We start from the raw sequence: 15,242 nt of genomic DNA on the forward strand, positions 1-15,242 counted from the left end.
AAGAGTATTGACAGGCAGCGAGATCTGGGTGTACAGGTCCACAGGTCACTGAAAGTGGCAACACATGTGGATAAGGTAGTCAAGAAGGCATACAGCATGCTTGCCTTCATCAGTCAGGGCATAGAGTATAAAAATTGGCAAGTCATGCTGCAGCTGTACAGAACCTTAGTTAGGCCACACTTGGAATATTGCGTGCAATTCTGTTCGCCACACTACCAGAAGGACGTGGAGGCTTTGGAGGGTACAGAAGAGGTTTACCAGGATGTTACCTGGTCTGGAGGTTATTGGCTATGAGGAGAGGTTGGAAAAACTCAGATTGTTTTCACTGGAACGATGGAGGTGGAGGGGTGACATGATAGAGGTTTACAAAGTTATGAGTGGCATGGACAGAGTGGATAGACAGAAGCTTTTTCCCAGGGTGGAAGAGTCAGTTACTAGGGGACGTAGGCTTAAGGTGCGAGGGGCAAAGTTAAGAGGGGATGTGCGAGGCAAGTTCTTTACACAGAGGGTGGTGAGCGCCTGGAAATTGCTGCCGGAGGTGGTGGTGTAAACAGGTACAATAGCAATATTTAAGAGGCATCTTGACAAATACATGAATAGGATGGGAATAGAGGGACACGGTCCCCAGAAGTGCAGAAGGTTTTAGTTTAGACAGGCATCAAGATTGGCGCAGGCTTGGAGGGCCGAATGTGCTGTACTGTTCTTTGCCCCATGGTGCTAGACTCCCCAACCAGGAACATTGCTTTCTCTCTACCATATCTGTCCCCTTTAAAACTTTGATCCAAATAACCATATAACCTTCTAAATTCTAGGGAATACAATCTTGATTGTGTAAATTCACCTTGTAATTCTACCCTTGGAGTCCAGGTATCATTCCAGTAAATCTGCACGGCACTCCCTCCAAGGCCAATATATCCTTATGAAGGTGGGCATCTGACTGAAAACAGCACTATTACATGGCTGCTGTTGGGGTATTTACTGTGGACGGACCCACTCTGTTCAGGTCTCTGGGGCAGCCCAGTGTACTTCAGCTCACGCCAGGCCTCCACAAGAGCCCAACTGTGTGGAGCTGCAGATCAGGAGGCTCGCGCACGGTGCTCACAACTCCCACAGGCAGGCGACCTCCTCCATTCAGCCCACTGAGCATCTTGCTGCTTCCAGTGGAGCACCGGCACCCGCGAGCGTCAGTCAAGATCGTACTCAAAATCTCTGGCGTGGGATGAACCCACGACCAGACGCGAGGTGAGTGCTGCCAACTGAGCCATGACATCTAAATCAAGACTCTTAATTTTACGCCAACTAGTCAGCACATTTGACAGTGGGAGAAAAGCCAAGGGGAGAACACACCTTCCCTGCCCTCAGACATCGAAACAAATCTGCCCAACAGTGCACATGCACCCCAAGCCACCCAGCATCAGCTGTACAAAGCTCGTTCCAGAGCTTTTGACAACTGTAAATAAGCCACAGGTAAAATAAAAAAATCAGTGTTATGTCATTTTATTTGACAATTCTAACAAATAGCTCAATACCAGTAAGAGGGTGCAAAAAAAGTTTATATAAACCAGGTGGGTCAGGCTACAGGACAGTGATGCACCCCCTCATCCTCCAGCTACATCTCTCCCATACTGCCATCCAGATCCCAAGGAAGCGAATCAGTGTCCCTCACCGAGGGTCCCGATGCCCAGCTATGCAGGTGGTCTCACCCGTCCTCAAATACCAACCTTCATTTTAATGCTGCTTTCTTCTGAAGGAACAGCCTGCAGAAAGGGGGGGAAAAAATACTATTAAAACAAACAAACAAACAGTCACTGCCTAGGAGTACAGTCAGTGACCAAACGGCACATGCAAGCGTTTAGAGTAGTTTTACAGAACAGAAATAGGCCATTTCTGATCCACATGAGCCTCCTCTCATCCTATCAGCATATCCTTCTATTCCTTTCTCCCTCATTTATCCAGTTTCCCCTTAAATGTATCTCTGCTATTCCCTGCAACCACTCCCTGTGGTAGCGAGTTCCACAATCTCACCACTCTCTGGGGAAAGAAGTTTCTCCTGAATTCCCCCTTGGATTTATGAGTGGCTCTCTTATATTGATGGCTCCTAGTTTTGGACTCCTACACTCTTGCCCTTCAAGTTTGCATTTCGGGCTCCAATCCCACCTGGCATCCTGCTCTCCCCACAGTCTGCGCCTGCGAATCCTCTACAGCTCACCCTTCATCACGGATCCAGACTGCCATTCAAAGGGTACGCAGGAAGGAGGGCCCGAGGCACATGGAGCAAAGTCACAAGGCAGGGGCTGTGTAAGCACAACGTTAGGCCACCCAACCACGTGGGGGCATCACAACCAAACTGGTTCCCAACATGTACCTGCATGCACACACTGAGCCACAGGTGGCCACCTACGCACAGTGCCACTCGGGCAGTGCCACACACTACCCAGATTCGTTAATATTTCTGTTTCTTCGGGTGCTCAGCTCCACTCACAGAAATCCAGATCAACAAATTAGGCCCAAGACGCAGCATACCACAAGATTAAAGGACAGCAAGAGACTTTTCTTTTGGAGGTGAATCTTAAAACAACCCATGGACTGGTGGAGGGAAATCCGAGGGAGGCGACGAGTTCCACTGCTCTGAGGTCTTGGTAGAGCTAGCAGGAGGGGATATTTGTGACAAGTGAATGCAGAGTATGGCAGGTAAGGGATTTGTTGAGTTTAGAAAGCTGCGGGGAGGGGGGGGGGGGGGGGGGGGGGGGAAGAAAGAGAAGGAGGGGTGGGGGCAACTCATTGTTCAATATAAAAATCAAAAAAGATGCAGAGAACAAGTCAGAAAGGGGACAATTAACCAGAATGTTGACCCGTCTGTCAACACCAGTACAGATGTTTCCAGTAACATCATCCCAGCAACAAGCATGTTCCAGTGACTTGCCGAATGCCCCGCTCAGACAGTTAACTGTGGAGTTTCTGGAGGTGACGGCTGCACTGAGGAGACATGAATGATGTTAGAATGCCATTCAGGCAGTACTCACCTTCTGTTAACCTGGCCTTTCCTCCAGTGGGCTGGCAGAGTACAGTGGAGCAACCAACACACAGCACTACAGTCTGAGCATGGCTAAACACAGTAGTGATTTTGTAGCAACCTACAAAACAGCAACACAAGAATCAGGAATAGATGGAAAGAGGCACATTTCAAAACTGATGAGTCAACACATACTTCAAACTATATTTATTAAATGCACATAAAACTCAAGTAAATTTTACTCATGGATGGGGAAAAATATAGTGTTAGGGAAAGGAATATTCTCTGATTTCAGGTACCGGCTTCCAGTAACAAACACTCCCAGGACAGGTACAGTACGGGGGTTAGATACAGAGTAAAGCTCCCTCTACACCGTCCCCCATCAAACACTCCCAGGACAGGTACAGCACGGGGGTTAGATACAGAGTAAAGCTCCCTCTACACTGTCCCCATCAAACACTCCCAGGACAGGTACAGCATGGGGGTTAGATACAGAGTAAAGCTCCCTCTACACCGTCCCCCATCAAACACTCCCAGGACAGGTACAGCACGGGGGTTAGATACAGAGTAAAGCTCCCTCTACACTGTCCCCCATCAAACACTCCCAGGACAGGTACAGCACGGGGGTTAGATACAGAGTAAAGCTCCCTCTACACTGTCCTCATCAAACACTCCCAGGACAGGTACAGCACGGGGGTTAGATACAGAGTAAAGTTCCCTCTACACTGTCCCCAAACACTCCTAGGACAGGTACAGTACGGGGGGTTAGATACAGAGTGAAGTTCCCTCTACACTGTCCCCAAACACTCCTAGGACAGGTACAGCACGGGGGTTAGATACAGAGTAAAGTTCCCTCTACACTGTCCCCAAACACTCCTAGGACAGGTACAGCACCGGGTTAGATACAGAGTAAAGTTCCCTCTACACTGTCCCCAAACACTCCTAGGACAGGTACAGTACGGGGTTAGATACAGAGTAAAGTTCCCTCTACACTGTCCCCAAACACTCCTAGGACAGGTACAGCACCGGGTTAGATACAGAGTAAAGCTCCCTCTACATTGTCCCCCATCAAACACTCCCAGGGCAGATACAGTACGGGGTTAGATACAGAGTAAAGTTCCCTCTACACTGTCCCCAAACACTCCTAGGACAGGTACAGCACCGGGTTAGATACAGAGTAAAGTTCCCTCTACACTGTCCCCAAACACTCCTAGGACAGGTACAGCACCGGGTTAGATACAGAGTAAAGTTCCCTCTACACTGTCCCCAAACACTCCTAGGACAGGTACAGCACCGGGTTAGATACAGAGTAAAGTTCCCTCTACACTGTCCCCAAACACTCCTAGGACAGGTACAGCACGGGGGTTAGATACAGAGTAAAGTTCCCTCTACACTGTCCCCAAACACTCCTAGGACAGGTACAGCACGGGGGTTAGATACAGAGTAAAGTTCCCTCTACACTGTCCCCAAACACTCCTAGGACAGGTACAGCACTGGGGTTAGATACAGAGTAAAGTTCCCTCTACACTGTCCCCAAACACTCCTAGGACAGGTACAGCACGGGGTTAGATACAGAGTAAAGTTCCCTCTACACTGTCCCCAAACATTCCCAGGGACAGGTACAGCACGGGGTTTGGCTCCTCTCTGATTGGGAATACTGAGTGCTGAGTGCCTCAACGAGGTGCAGCTGACAGTGCTGCAGTCAGTTGCTGGAGGTGCTGCTGGAGAAGGAGTGCTGAGGAGGGAACTGCAAGAACTGCAAAAACTTTTCAACAACTTTTGCTGCAGAGGAGGAAAGACTTTGAAAAAGGCTGTATTTCGAGGTGGGTGTCGAGTACCAAGCTTTCATTTCATTTGGACTGTTGTGGGAGGTGAAAGAGGCCAGAAGAACAAGGGGTGGGGGCTATACAATTCTGTAGGGAGCTGTGCAGTTGCATTAAAGTTGCAGGGAAGCTCCCTCCCCACCCCATTTGCCCAGCCTGAGTCAGCTGAAGCTGCCTGGCTAATAGAGACATCAGGATCGAACGAGAGCCTGGGCAGCTTTCGGCTGACCCAGGTGAAGACCCCTCCCACAACCAGAAGACCGGAAGACCAGAAGTGTTTACAGTGCTCTGAGTACCACCCTTTAAGGGGAAAAAAAAAGCAAAGTCATCGCTTGCAGCCTGTCTTTCCCATTTCCTGTGTACCCTCAGCCTCTCCCCAAACCTCCTAGTTGGTTTCTTTGTTTGTTTGTTTGCTTACCTGCAATTTGGGGGTGGGTTTGGCTCTTGAGCCATGGCAAGCCCATCATCACCGGTGGCGGGGCCTTCTCATACCTACGCAGCTGCAGCTTCTGTGGCTGCCCACGTGGCCCCGTCACCCTTTAAATTATTGACATGCAGCCATGGGGTGAAGAGCTATCCCCACCCCAACATGTCTATTGAGGCCTGCGTTAAGGCAATGGCCGTGGTTGTCGGCCCCTCGGCCATTGTTGCGGCCTCAAAGATGTATGGGAAGGCTGTGTTCTTTTTGAAGACCGAGCGGGCGGTGTCCCTGGCCCTGAGTAAAGGGCTCACTGTGGGGGGGACCTTCCTGCCAGTGGACCCTCTGGGGGCCACTGCGCATCGGATAATGTTGTCCAACGTCCCACCCTTCATTCCCAGTGAGCTCCTCCTCCCCCACCTGCACCATCTGGGGGAGGTGAGGTCGGGGATCACCCCAGTCCGGCTTGGTCTTCGGGAGCACAGCCTCCAACATGTCTACTCCTTCCGCCGCCAGTTATTTATGCAGCTGGCGCGGGAGGAGGACACGGAGGGCCAATTTAATGTGGAGTTCCAGGGGACGGCCTACCGCGTCTTTTGGACCTCGGATGGGGCGCGGTGCCACGTCTGCAAGGGGGTGGGGCATGTTCGTAAGAACTGCCCCAACCTCCCGGCCGCCAGCTCCACCTCGGCGGCCCAGAGTGGTTCCACAGCACCTCCTCCCACTCCCCCCGCACATCCAACAGACACCGCTCAGTCGGTTCCGGAGGCTGTGGTTTTCACAGCCTCTGGCGGGGAGGGGAGCGTCCGTCCGAGCGGAAGGAAGACGCGGGGAAAAAAGAAACATCGTGAGGCGCGTCCCCTGGACACTTTGACTCAACCCGAGCCTGAGCTCAGCCCAAAGCCCATTCCCATGGAATCCACCTGTCCCAGGGCTGGGCTCAGGCCCAGGGTGACTAAAAAAGGAAAAAAGGGTGCGGAGGCGGAGGCCTCTGATGACATGGAGGTCTCTGAGTCTCCGCGCCCAAGTGCGAAAAAGAGGAGAAGGCACCCCTCCACAGAAATAACACAGGGCCCTGAGGTGCAGGGCCCATCTGTTGGAGGGGAGCTGCCTCCTGTTTCTGGTCCTCAGGTGCCCCCTACCGCCACCACCAAGGCTGCAAAGTCCGGGCAGGTGCTCCCTATTCCTCAGGATGGAGGGGAGGGGATGGCCCCGGTACGTGAGGCCCCTCCTGAAGGAGTAAGTGGGGCCCTGCTTGTGGTGGGGGAGCCTGGGGAAACCGCCCATTCCGCCACTGCTACTGGGTCGGGTGTCCTGAATGAAGGGGAGGGCGAGGCCCCAGAGGGTCGGGCCTCCCAGCCGGAGTCCACCACCAACCAGGAGACACCCGACCCAGTTATAACTGAGAATGCTGCCCCATCTGCTGGGCCTGTGGGTGCTGGCGGAGCGGGAGATGGCCTCCTCTCGCCGCCTCCGGTCTCGGCTCCGGCTGGTTTCCCGGAGTCCGGATCTTCTGTCTCCCCTGGACCAGTCATTGGCCTGGGGATGGAGGTGGAGGGGGGTCCTGAACCGCTGGTGCCTACAGGCTCCAGTTTCACAATAGAACCCAGAGAGGACTCCTCCGCCATCGATCCTGGGGGTGGGATCGTGACGGAGGCGGGACCAGCTGGCGCGGCCGGGACGTCCGCCCCACAGTGTGTGGTGGATGTGTTGGCCGCTGGCGGTGACGACCCGGAGGAGGATGGGGATTCGGTGCGGGGCACGGAGGATGATCTTGATTCCATCGCCAGTGAGGTGGTGGAGTCCCTCGTGCCTCCCACCGAATCTCCTCTCATCCCCACGGCGGAACTCCGGGATTTCCTCGCGGCTTGCAGAGGTTGCCGCAATAAAGTTCAGCTGGCCCTCGACCGTTGGTCGAATCTGGCGCTGATCATCCAGTCCGTCCGTGCCGCCCTTAAGATAGCGGGCAAGCGCGCGGACGTGAAACTGGTTGAGAGGCGCCGTTTTAATGTGTTCCTCAATGGGTTGCTGGGGGAGTGGAGGGCCAGGTGCACTTCCACTCCCTCCTCACAGTGAGCTGTTGGTGACGGGTTTTAAGTACCTTTGACATGAAGATAACCATAGCCAGCCTCAACATCAACGGCAGCAGAGGGGCTCACCGCAGATTTCACAATCTCTCAGTCCTTAGGGAAGGGAGATACGCGGTGAGCTTTCTGCAGGAAACCCACACCGTTCCGGGAGACGAAGCCACCTGGCTCCTGGAGTGGCAGGGTGGGGTCTACATGAGTCACCTCACCCCTATTTCTAGTGGGGTGGCGATCTTGTTGGCCCCGACTTTTCAGCCGGAGATCTTGGGGGTCAAGGAGCTAGTGCCGGGCCGCTTGCTCCACCTCGCCGTTCGCCTGGGTAGCGTGCCGCTCCACTTTGTGAACGTGTACGCGCCCAGGCCCGGCGCTTTGCAAGCGCGCTTCTTTGAAGAAGTGTCCGCTCTCTTGAGCTCCATCGATAGCGGCGAGTGCATCATCCTCGGGGGGGATTTTAACTGCACCCTCGAGGTGGGGGATCGCTCCGGTCCCCAGCGCGGCCAAGCGTCGGTGGAGAGGTTGAGGGGACTGATCAGCTCCCTTAACTTGGTGGACGTCTGGCGGAATCTCCATCCCGACTCCAGCGCCTTCACGTGGAGGTCTGGAGGAGGGGGGTCGCGAATCGACCGCCTCTACATTTCGCAGGCGTACGTCTCCCGCGTTTCGGCGGCCTCCATGCGGCTGGTGCCGTGCTCGGACCACCGCCTGGTGTGGGCGGAGTTCACTCCGCTCCGCACGCGGGCGGGGTCCGCGTACTGGCACTTTAACAACCGGCTGCTGGAGGACGTGCGATTTCGGGACTCGTTCTGTCGATTCTGGGCCGACTGGAGAAGGAAGCAGGGGGGCTTCCCCTCCTTGAGGCTATGGTGGGATGTGGGCAAGACTCACATCCGCGTCTTCTGTCAGGAGTACGCGAAGGGGTCGACCAAGAGGCGGGAAGCCGAGGTCGGGCGCCTTGAGAGGGAGGTGCTCGACTTGGAATCCCGCCTCGGTCATGCCGTCGCGGACCCGGCCCTGTGGCAGGCGTACAAAGAGAAGAAGGGCGCGCTGAGGAACCTGCAGCTCATAGGGTCCCGAGGCGCGTACGTGAGGTCGCGGATCCAGATCCTGGAAGATTTGGACCGCGCCTCACCCTTCTTCTACTCGCTGGAAAAATGGCGGGGGGTCCGTAAGCAGCTCGTCGAGCTGCTGGCCGACGACGGATCCTCCATCACGGATCCGGAGGGAATGGGCCTCCTGGTCCGGACGTATTACAGTGCGTTGTTCTCTCCGGATCCGTCCAGCGAGGATGCGCGCAGAGTTTTGTGGGAGGACCTGCCGCAGGTCAGCCCGGAGGGCGCCGAAGGATTGGAGGCTCCGCTCACGTTGGCGGAGCTGACTGGCGCCCTCCACCAGCTCTCGAGGGGCAAATCCCCAGGGCTGGATGGGTTGACCGTGGAGTTCCTCAGGGCGTTCTGGGACGTCCTGGGGGACGATTACGCGCGGGTCCTGGGGGAAAGCCTGGCGACCGGGGAGATGCCCCTCTCGTGGCGCAGGGCGGTCATCGTCCTGCTGCCGAAGAGGGGCGATCTCCGCCTGCTTAAAAACTGGCGTCCGGTCTCCCTCCTCAGCACGGATTATAAGATCTTTGCCCGGGCTATGTCTACCCGCCTGGGCTCCGTGCTGGCCCACATGATCCACCCCGACCAGTCCTACACGGTCCCGGGCCGGTCCATCCAGGACAACATCCACCTGGTCCGGGACCTGATCCATCTTTCCCAGAGGACTGGTCAGTCGGTCGCCTTTCTCTCCCTCGATCAGGAGAAGGCGTTCGACAGGGTGGATCACGATTACCTTTTCGGGACTCTGCGCGCTTTCGGACTCGGGCCGCATTTCGTGGCCCGGGTCCGACTTTTATACGCTGCCGCAGAGTGTCTAGTCAAAGTTAACGGGTCCTTGACGGCGCCCCTTCGCTTTGGGAGAGGAGTGCGTCAGGGGTGCCCCATGTCCGGCCAATTGTATACCATCTGCGTGGAGCCCTTCCTGTGCCTGCTTCGCAGGAGGTTGACGGGATTGGCTCTGCGCGAGCCGGCCATGCGGGTCGTCCTCTCGGCTTACGCCGACGACGTGCTCCTCGCAATCACAGATCCCGTTGACTTGCGGAGGATGCGCGACTGCCAGCAGACCTTTTCTGCCGCGTCCTCCGCGAGGATCAATTGGGAGAAATGTTCCGGACTCCTGGTTGGTCAGTGGCGGGTGGACTCCCTGCCGGAGGAGATGACACCTTTTGCGTGGAGCACCACGCACCTCCTCTATTTGGGAGTCCACCTTAGCCCCGCTGAGGAAGCCTGGCCGGCAAACTGGCAGGAGTTGGAGGCGAAAGTCACCGCTCGGCTGGGGCGCTGGACAGGACTGCTCCGAGTGCTTTCCTACAGGGGCCGAGCGTTGGTCATAAACCAACTGGTGGCCTCCATGCTGTGGTACCGGTTGGTCACTTTGGCCCCGCCCCCTGTATTTGCCACCAAGATCCAGAAGAAACTCGTCGATTTCTTCTGGGGCAAGAGGAAACACTGGGTCTCTGCCGCGGTCCTGAGTCTCCCGATCGAGGAGGGCGGTCAGTCGCTGGTGTGCGTCCGCACCCAGGCTGCGACTCTCCGCCTTCGGACCCTGCAGAGATACCTGTACGTCGAGCGTCCTCCCAGATGGTGTGCGCTGGCGACGTATTTTTTCCGCCAGTGTCACTGCCTTCAAGACGACACGCAGCTCCCGGTGGAGTCCGTTAGCCGCGCCTCTCTGAGGGAGTTGCCTGTCTTTTACCGGGATCTTTTCCGAGTCTGGAACATGGTCGCCTCCAGTCAGGGCGCTCCCCCGCCGGCGGAGGAGAGCGCCTCGGCTGTCTGGGCGGCCGACTCCGGGGATGGTCCGGCGGGCGGAGGAGTAGCTGAAACCCCCGGGACGCCCCTCACTGCGGGTGGCGAGGGGGCTCGGGAGTGCGGAGCGATCCCGGCCGAGCTGACCCCCGCTCGGCCGGAACTGCTCATCGGACCCAGGCCCCGAAACCCTCCTCGGGAGCCGGTCCCGCACAACCCGAGCCGCCTCTCGGAAATGCCCTCCGTGCCATTCCAATCGGCGCGGAGGGGTTTCCTGTACGGGCTGCTCCTGCACACTTTCCACTTCCTCGCCCTCGTCAGCCGGCCGGACACGCCCTGGCGGTCCGCGTTGCCATCTGGTGGCGAGGGGAAACCCCGATGGAGGTCTCTCTACGCGGGAGTCTTCCCCCTTTACATCGGGGACCTGGGGTGGAGGGTGCTGCACAGAGCAGTCCCGTGCAATAGGCTTTTAAGTAGGTTCACGGACTCCCAGGCCACCTGTACTTTCTGCGGCCTGGACGAGTCCGTGTTCCACATTTATACGGAGTGTGCGAGGTTGCAGCCCCTATTTGAGTATCTGAAGGGGCTGCTCCTCAAATTCTGGCTGCACTTCAGTCCCACGCTCCTGATCTTTGGGCACCCGGTGCGGAGGGGCTTGGGCCGGGAGGAGGATCTCCTCGTCGGTCTGCTCCTGGGCCTGGCCAAGGTGGCAATTCACAGGTCCAGGTTGCGGGCCGTTGGGGGGTCCGTCCTCCCCGATTGCCTGCCCCTCTTCCGCGGTTACGTTCGCGCCCGGGTGTCCCTGGAAAAGGAGCATGCGGTGTCCGCCGGTACGCTTGAGGCCTTCCGCGACCGGTGGGCACCGCAGGGACTGGAGTGCATCGTCGACGCCGAGAATGGCATTTTAATTTGAGTTTTTTGTTTATTTATCTGTTTTAATAAAGTTATTTTAAAAATATAAGTGTGTATATAAAGGGGGCCTGAGGAATAAAGGCCCCCTCGACATAAAAAATGTATAAAGGGGGCCTGAGGAATAAAGGCCCCCTCGATGTGGAAAATATAAAAGGGGCCTGGGGTATAAAGGTCACCTTGTGAAAAAAAAAAAAGAAAAAAAAAAAAAAAAAAAAAACGGGGGTTAGATACAGAGTAAAGCTCCCTCTACACTGTCCCCATCAAACAAAAAAAAAAAAAAAGAAAAAAAAAAAAAAAAAAAAAAAAAAAAAAAAAAAAAAACGGGGGTTAGATACAGAGTAAAGTTCCCTCTACACTGTCCCCAAACACTCCTAGGACAGGTACAGCACGGGGTTAGATACAGAGTAAAGTTCCCTCTACACTGTCCCCAAACACTCCTAGGACAGGTACAGCACTGGGGTTAGATACAGAGTAAAGTTCCCTCTACACTGTCCCCAAACACTCCTAGGACAGGTACAGCACGGGGTTAGATACAGAGTAAAGTTCCCTCTACACTGTCCCCAAACACTCCTAGGACAGGTACAGCACGGGGTTAGATACAGAGTAAAGTTCCCTCTACACTGTCCCCAAACACTCCTAGGACAGGTACAGCACGGGGTTAGATACAGAGTAAAGTTCCCTCTACACTGTCCCCAAACACTCCTAGGACAGGTACAGCACTGGGGTTAGATACAGAGTAAAGTTCCCTCTACACTGTCCCCAAACACTCCTAGGACAGGTACAGCACGGGGTTAGATACAGAGTAAAGTTCCCTCTACACTGTCCCCAAACACTCCTAGGACAGGTACAGCACGGGGTTAGATACAGAGTAAAGTTCCCTCTACACTGTCCCCAAACACTCCTAGGACAGGTACAGCACGGGGTTAGATACAGAGTAAAGTTCCCTCTACACTGTCCCCAAACACTCCTAGGACAGGTACAGCACCGGGTTAGATACAGAGTAAAGTTCCCTCTACACTGTCCCCAAACACTCCTAGGACAGGTAAAGTTCCCTCTGTAGATGCCCATTGCATTAACACAACGTTTTCCATTCCAGACATTGAGGAAGGAAATCGGATCACTAGTTAGTGCTAAGTCGAGGGTTGATTTGTGCCTGTTGCCCAGATCCAGACAGAATGGGAAGGAGACCAGTGCCAACTCGTTTCATGCACCCAATAATCAGAGATTGAGGAACTGGCACGGAGCCTTGTAGCAGCGGCACGCAGAGTCTGCACCCAATCTTTGCATTCAAACAGGAGGAAAATACACACCAGGGCACTTGACATCCATGAAGTATGAATTGGGGCTTTGCACCAAACGCTTCTTCTTGTGTTTCCTCTTCTCCTCCTCGGGAGACGGATGCAACAAATCTTTTGCCAGCTGGAGTCAGAGAAAAGAGACAGTAAGCTTACTGACTGTTAACGGCCTTGCCCCCCTCAGAGCTTTTACATGGGTGGGAATTCAGCTTCTGGATGCCCCACGCCCCTTTGAAACCTACTTTTTCCTGCTGCTGGGTCTTACCGATTCTAGTCCGGTCACAGTGGGGCTACTGCAGGTGGACAAGGCCCACGTATTGTGAACCCAAGGTGCCAGTTAGAATCTGAGGCCAGATTGCACCGAGGTTGTTTTGGAGTTATACAACATCCTACCAAAGCGAAATACTTCAAATTCCACCCCCCAGGCAATGAATTGCTTCAGGAGAGGAGTGCGTAGGGAGAGCTCAGGTTCAGGGAGGGAGAAGGACTAGGCAGATGATCTGCCTCACGAGAAAGGACACGTGGACACAGCCATTTCAGCTTCACTGTCCCTCAGCCCCAAGACTTGCGAATCTGTGCAGAGTACAGGTGCGTGCCAGTATTATCATGTGACCAGCGTTCCCACAAGTAACAGGCTGTCAAGCCAGTATGCTCCAGGATAACCTCGTAGCAACCATCACCTTCACCCACCCTCCCAAAATCGTAGCCGCATCTGCGTCGAAGTTATTTACCAGTCCAGCACCCAGGTTGAGAAAGCGGTCCTGCTCAGCAGGAAACACTTTCCGAATCAGGTGAATTTGGGACTAAAGAGAGGGAATGCTGCTCTGTTGGAGGAGCTATGCTTGGGATGGATCAAACAGCCGGTCGATGTTAATAGAATTCACGTGGCATTGTTTGAAGAGCAGGGCACAGTCTGTGTGACACTCACCCTCAGAAATGGATTAACTGCTCACACTTTAAAACAAAAAACACACATTTATTTATATATCACTGTTCCCAGCCTCAGGACATTCCCCAAACAGAGTTACTTTTGAAGCGTGCATCGTCAACACAACTTAGTCACTAGTTACTCATGTAAGATTAACTACACTCTGCAGATCCATGTGGGGAAATCTAAGGGATGCCAAATGCTGGATTCCGCTGAGATGCTGAAGTGAAGCCCCCGTCTGCCCTGAGGTGGATGTAAAAGATCCCATGTCTAATACTGGAAGAGCGGGGGTGGTGGGGGGTCTCCCTGGTGCCCTGCTCGAAAAACAGATGATCCAGTCATCATTTGTCTGCCACACTTCCTACAACAGTGACTACACTTCCAAACAAATGGACTTCATTGGGACATCGAGGTGGTGAAAGGCACTACAGAAATGATAAATTGCAGTCGCATGTTGAAAGCATGAGAAACACTTTTAAAGCATCAATTCCACATTATCCTGCAGTTAACCAGATGGAAAAACAGTAAAATAAAAAAAGAGCGGCTGAACCTGCTTCCGGGCTGACTTTTGTTTTTAAAATTAAGTCACTGTTTGGAATGAAGAGCCTGGAGGCCATCACATGATTTTAAAAGTCATCTGACTCCCAACAAAAAAAAACAAAACGAGGCCCCAGCTGCCATTTTGGCAACTCGAACTTAGAACAATTTTGTTTTGCACATAAGGGAGTGAACGGCCCATTTTAAACGCACTCTGGAGAAATAGTTTGCAACCCACAGCAGAGCTTTTGCTTGGCAGTTTTAAGAGAAGCGAGCACAGGTACAAGGCAAAGAATGCAAATGTTGGCGTTCCAGTCGCCTTCAGGGAGTAGGTGGAAGTAGGTGCAACACCATGCGATGGAAAGGGTGCAAGATGCAGATACATACGCATCTCGGTTTCCAGAAGCCCCTTTAGAGACGGATGCACGTTAGTGCACAAAGCGTTTAAACATTTTTAAATTTAAAAAAAAAAGTTTTAGCTGATTAACGAGCCTCCTCCAGTTCGCAACCCCAAATTAAAACCCGCCTCAGGATGTGCAACCTGCCCCTTTAAATCTGGGTGGGGGGGGGGGGGTGCAGCAAGTGTCCGCACGCGCTCCAGGGTTTTGAAGAGGGGTTCTGCTGCGCTTGCGCCGTCGTCCCGGGAGACAGCGGGTTTGATTGACAGATGTCGGGGCACCACCTCCCCCCCCGCGCGTTGCCCCAAGTGACGGCGGGGGAGACGGGGTAGAATGGGATTGGCCGAGGTCCCAGCCTCGCGCGCCGGCTCTCAGGGCAACGGCTCGCTCGCGCTACCCGGCCTCGCTGAGGCGGCGACCGCCATCTTCCACCCCCCCCGTCGGCAAGGTGAGGGATTTTTAATTTTTTTTTAAAAAAAGAAAAAGCTTCAAACATTCCCCACACTTCCACTCTCCGCCCGACACTTCATCTATCCTTTCCCCGCCCAGCGGCGGGCATTTCGACGCCCTTTTGCCTCCCTCCCTCCCACCGACACTCACAGGCATCTTAGCGTGGACTCGCCAGCGTGGAAAAGGAAGAAGGCCGGTCCGGGGGACCCATATAACGGGGTTTCCGAGGCGCAGGGGCCGGAAGCTCGCCTATGTCATTTCCTGAATGACGAGCCCTTCCCCCGGGCTCCTACCTGCCGCCATATTGGGAAGGTCAAGCGCCTCCCACCTATACGTGACTGAATCCTCCCTTTAAACCCCACTGGGTTTTTCTTTTGCTGTAACATCTATTGATTCAACAATAAAACACAAATCTACTACCAATTAGAACAGGTTCATAGAAATCACAACACATTCCTCCCATCACACCTGTGCTTCAACTGGAGCCAGCCACTCAGTCCATTCCCATCGACCTGCCCATTTCTCTGTGCAGCTT

General features: G+C 54.3%; 2 protein-coding genes across 2 annotated transcripts in view; one reads left to right on the forward strand and one right to left on the reverse strand.

Moving 5' to 3' along the window:
- Positions 1 to 1,535: 1,535 nt before the first annotated feature.
- On the reverse strand, positions 1,536 to 14,961 carry LOC137356997 (small ribosomal subunit protein eS27). The gene is made up of 4 exons (XM_068022926.1): positions 14,858 to 14,961; positions 12,410 to 12,518; positions 3,024 to 3,134; positions 1,536 to 1,757 (listed from the first exon to the last, which is right to left on the reverse strand). Exons 1-4 carry the CDS (start codon positions 14,861 to 14,863, stop codon positions 1,729 to 1,731), a joined length of 255 nt encoding a protein of 84 aa, XP_067879027.1. The 5' UTR covers positions 14,864 to 14,961; the 3' UTR covers positions 1,536 to 1,728.
- Positions 14,613 to 15,242, forward strand: part of rab13 (RAB13, member RAS oncogene family) — a 31,534-nt gene continuing 30,904 nt past the window's right edge. The window contains exon 1 of the mRNA XM_068022925.1: positions 14,613 to 14,705. The gene's annotated coding sequence lies outside the window, so the exon portion shown is untranslated. The remainder of the gene's footprint in view (positions 14,706 to 15,242) is intronic.

The sequence above is a fragment of the Heterodontus francisci genome, chromosome 46 (genome assembly GCF_036365525.1).
Source record: "Heterodontus francisci isolate sHetFra1 chromosome 46, sHetFra1.hap1, whole genome shotgun sequence".
Taxonomy (NCBI): Eukaryota; Metazoa; Chordata; class Chondrichthyes; order Heterodontiformes; family Heterodontidae; genus Heterodontus; species Heterodontus francisci.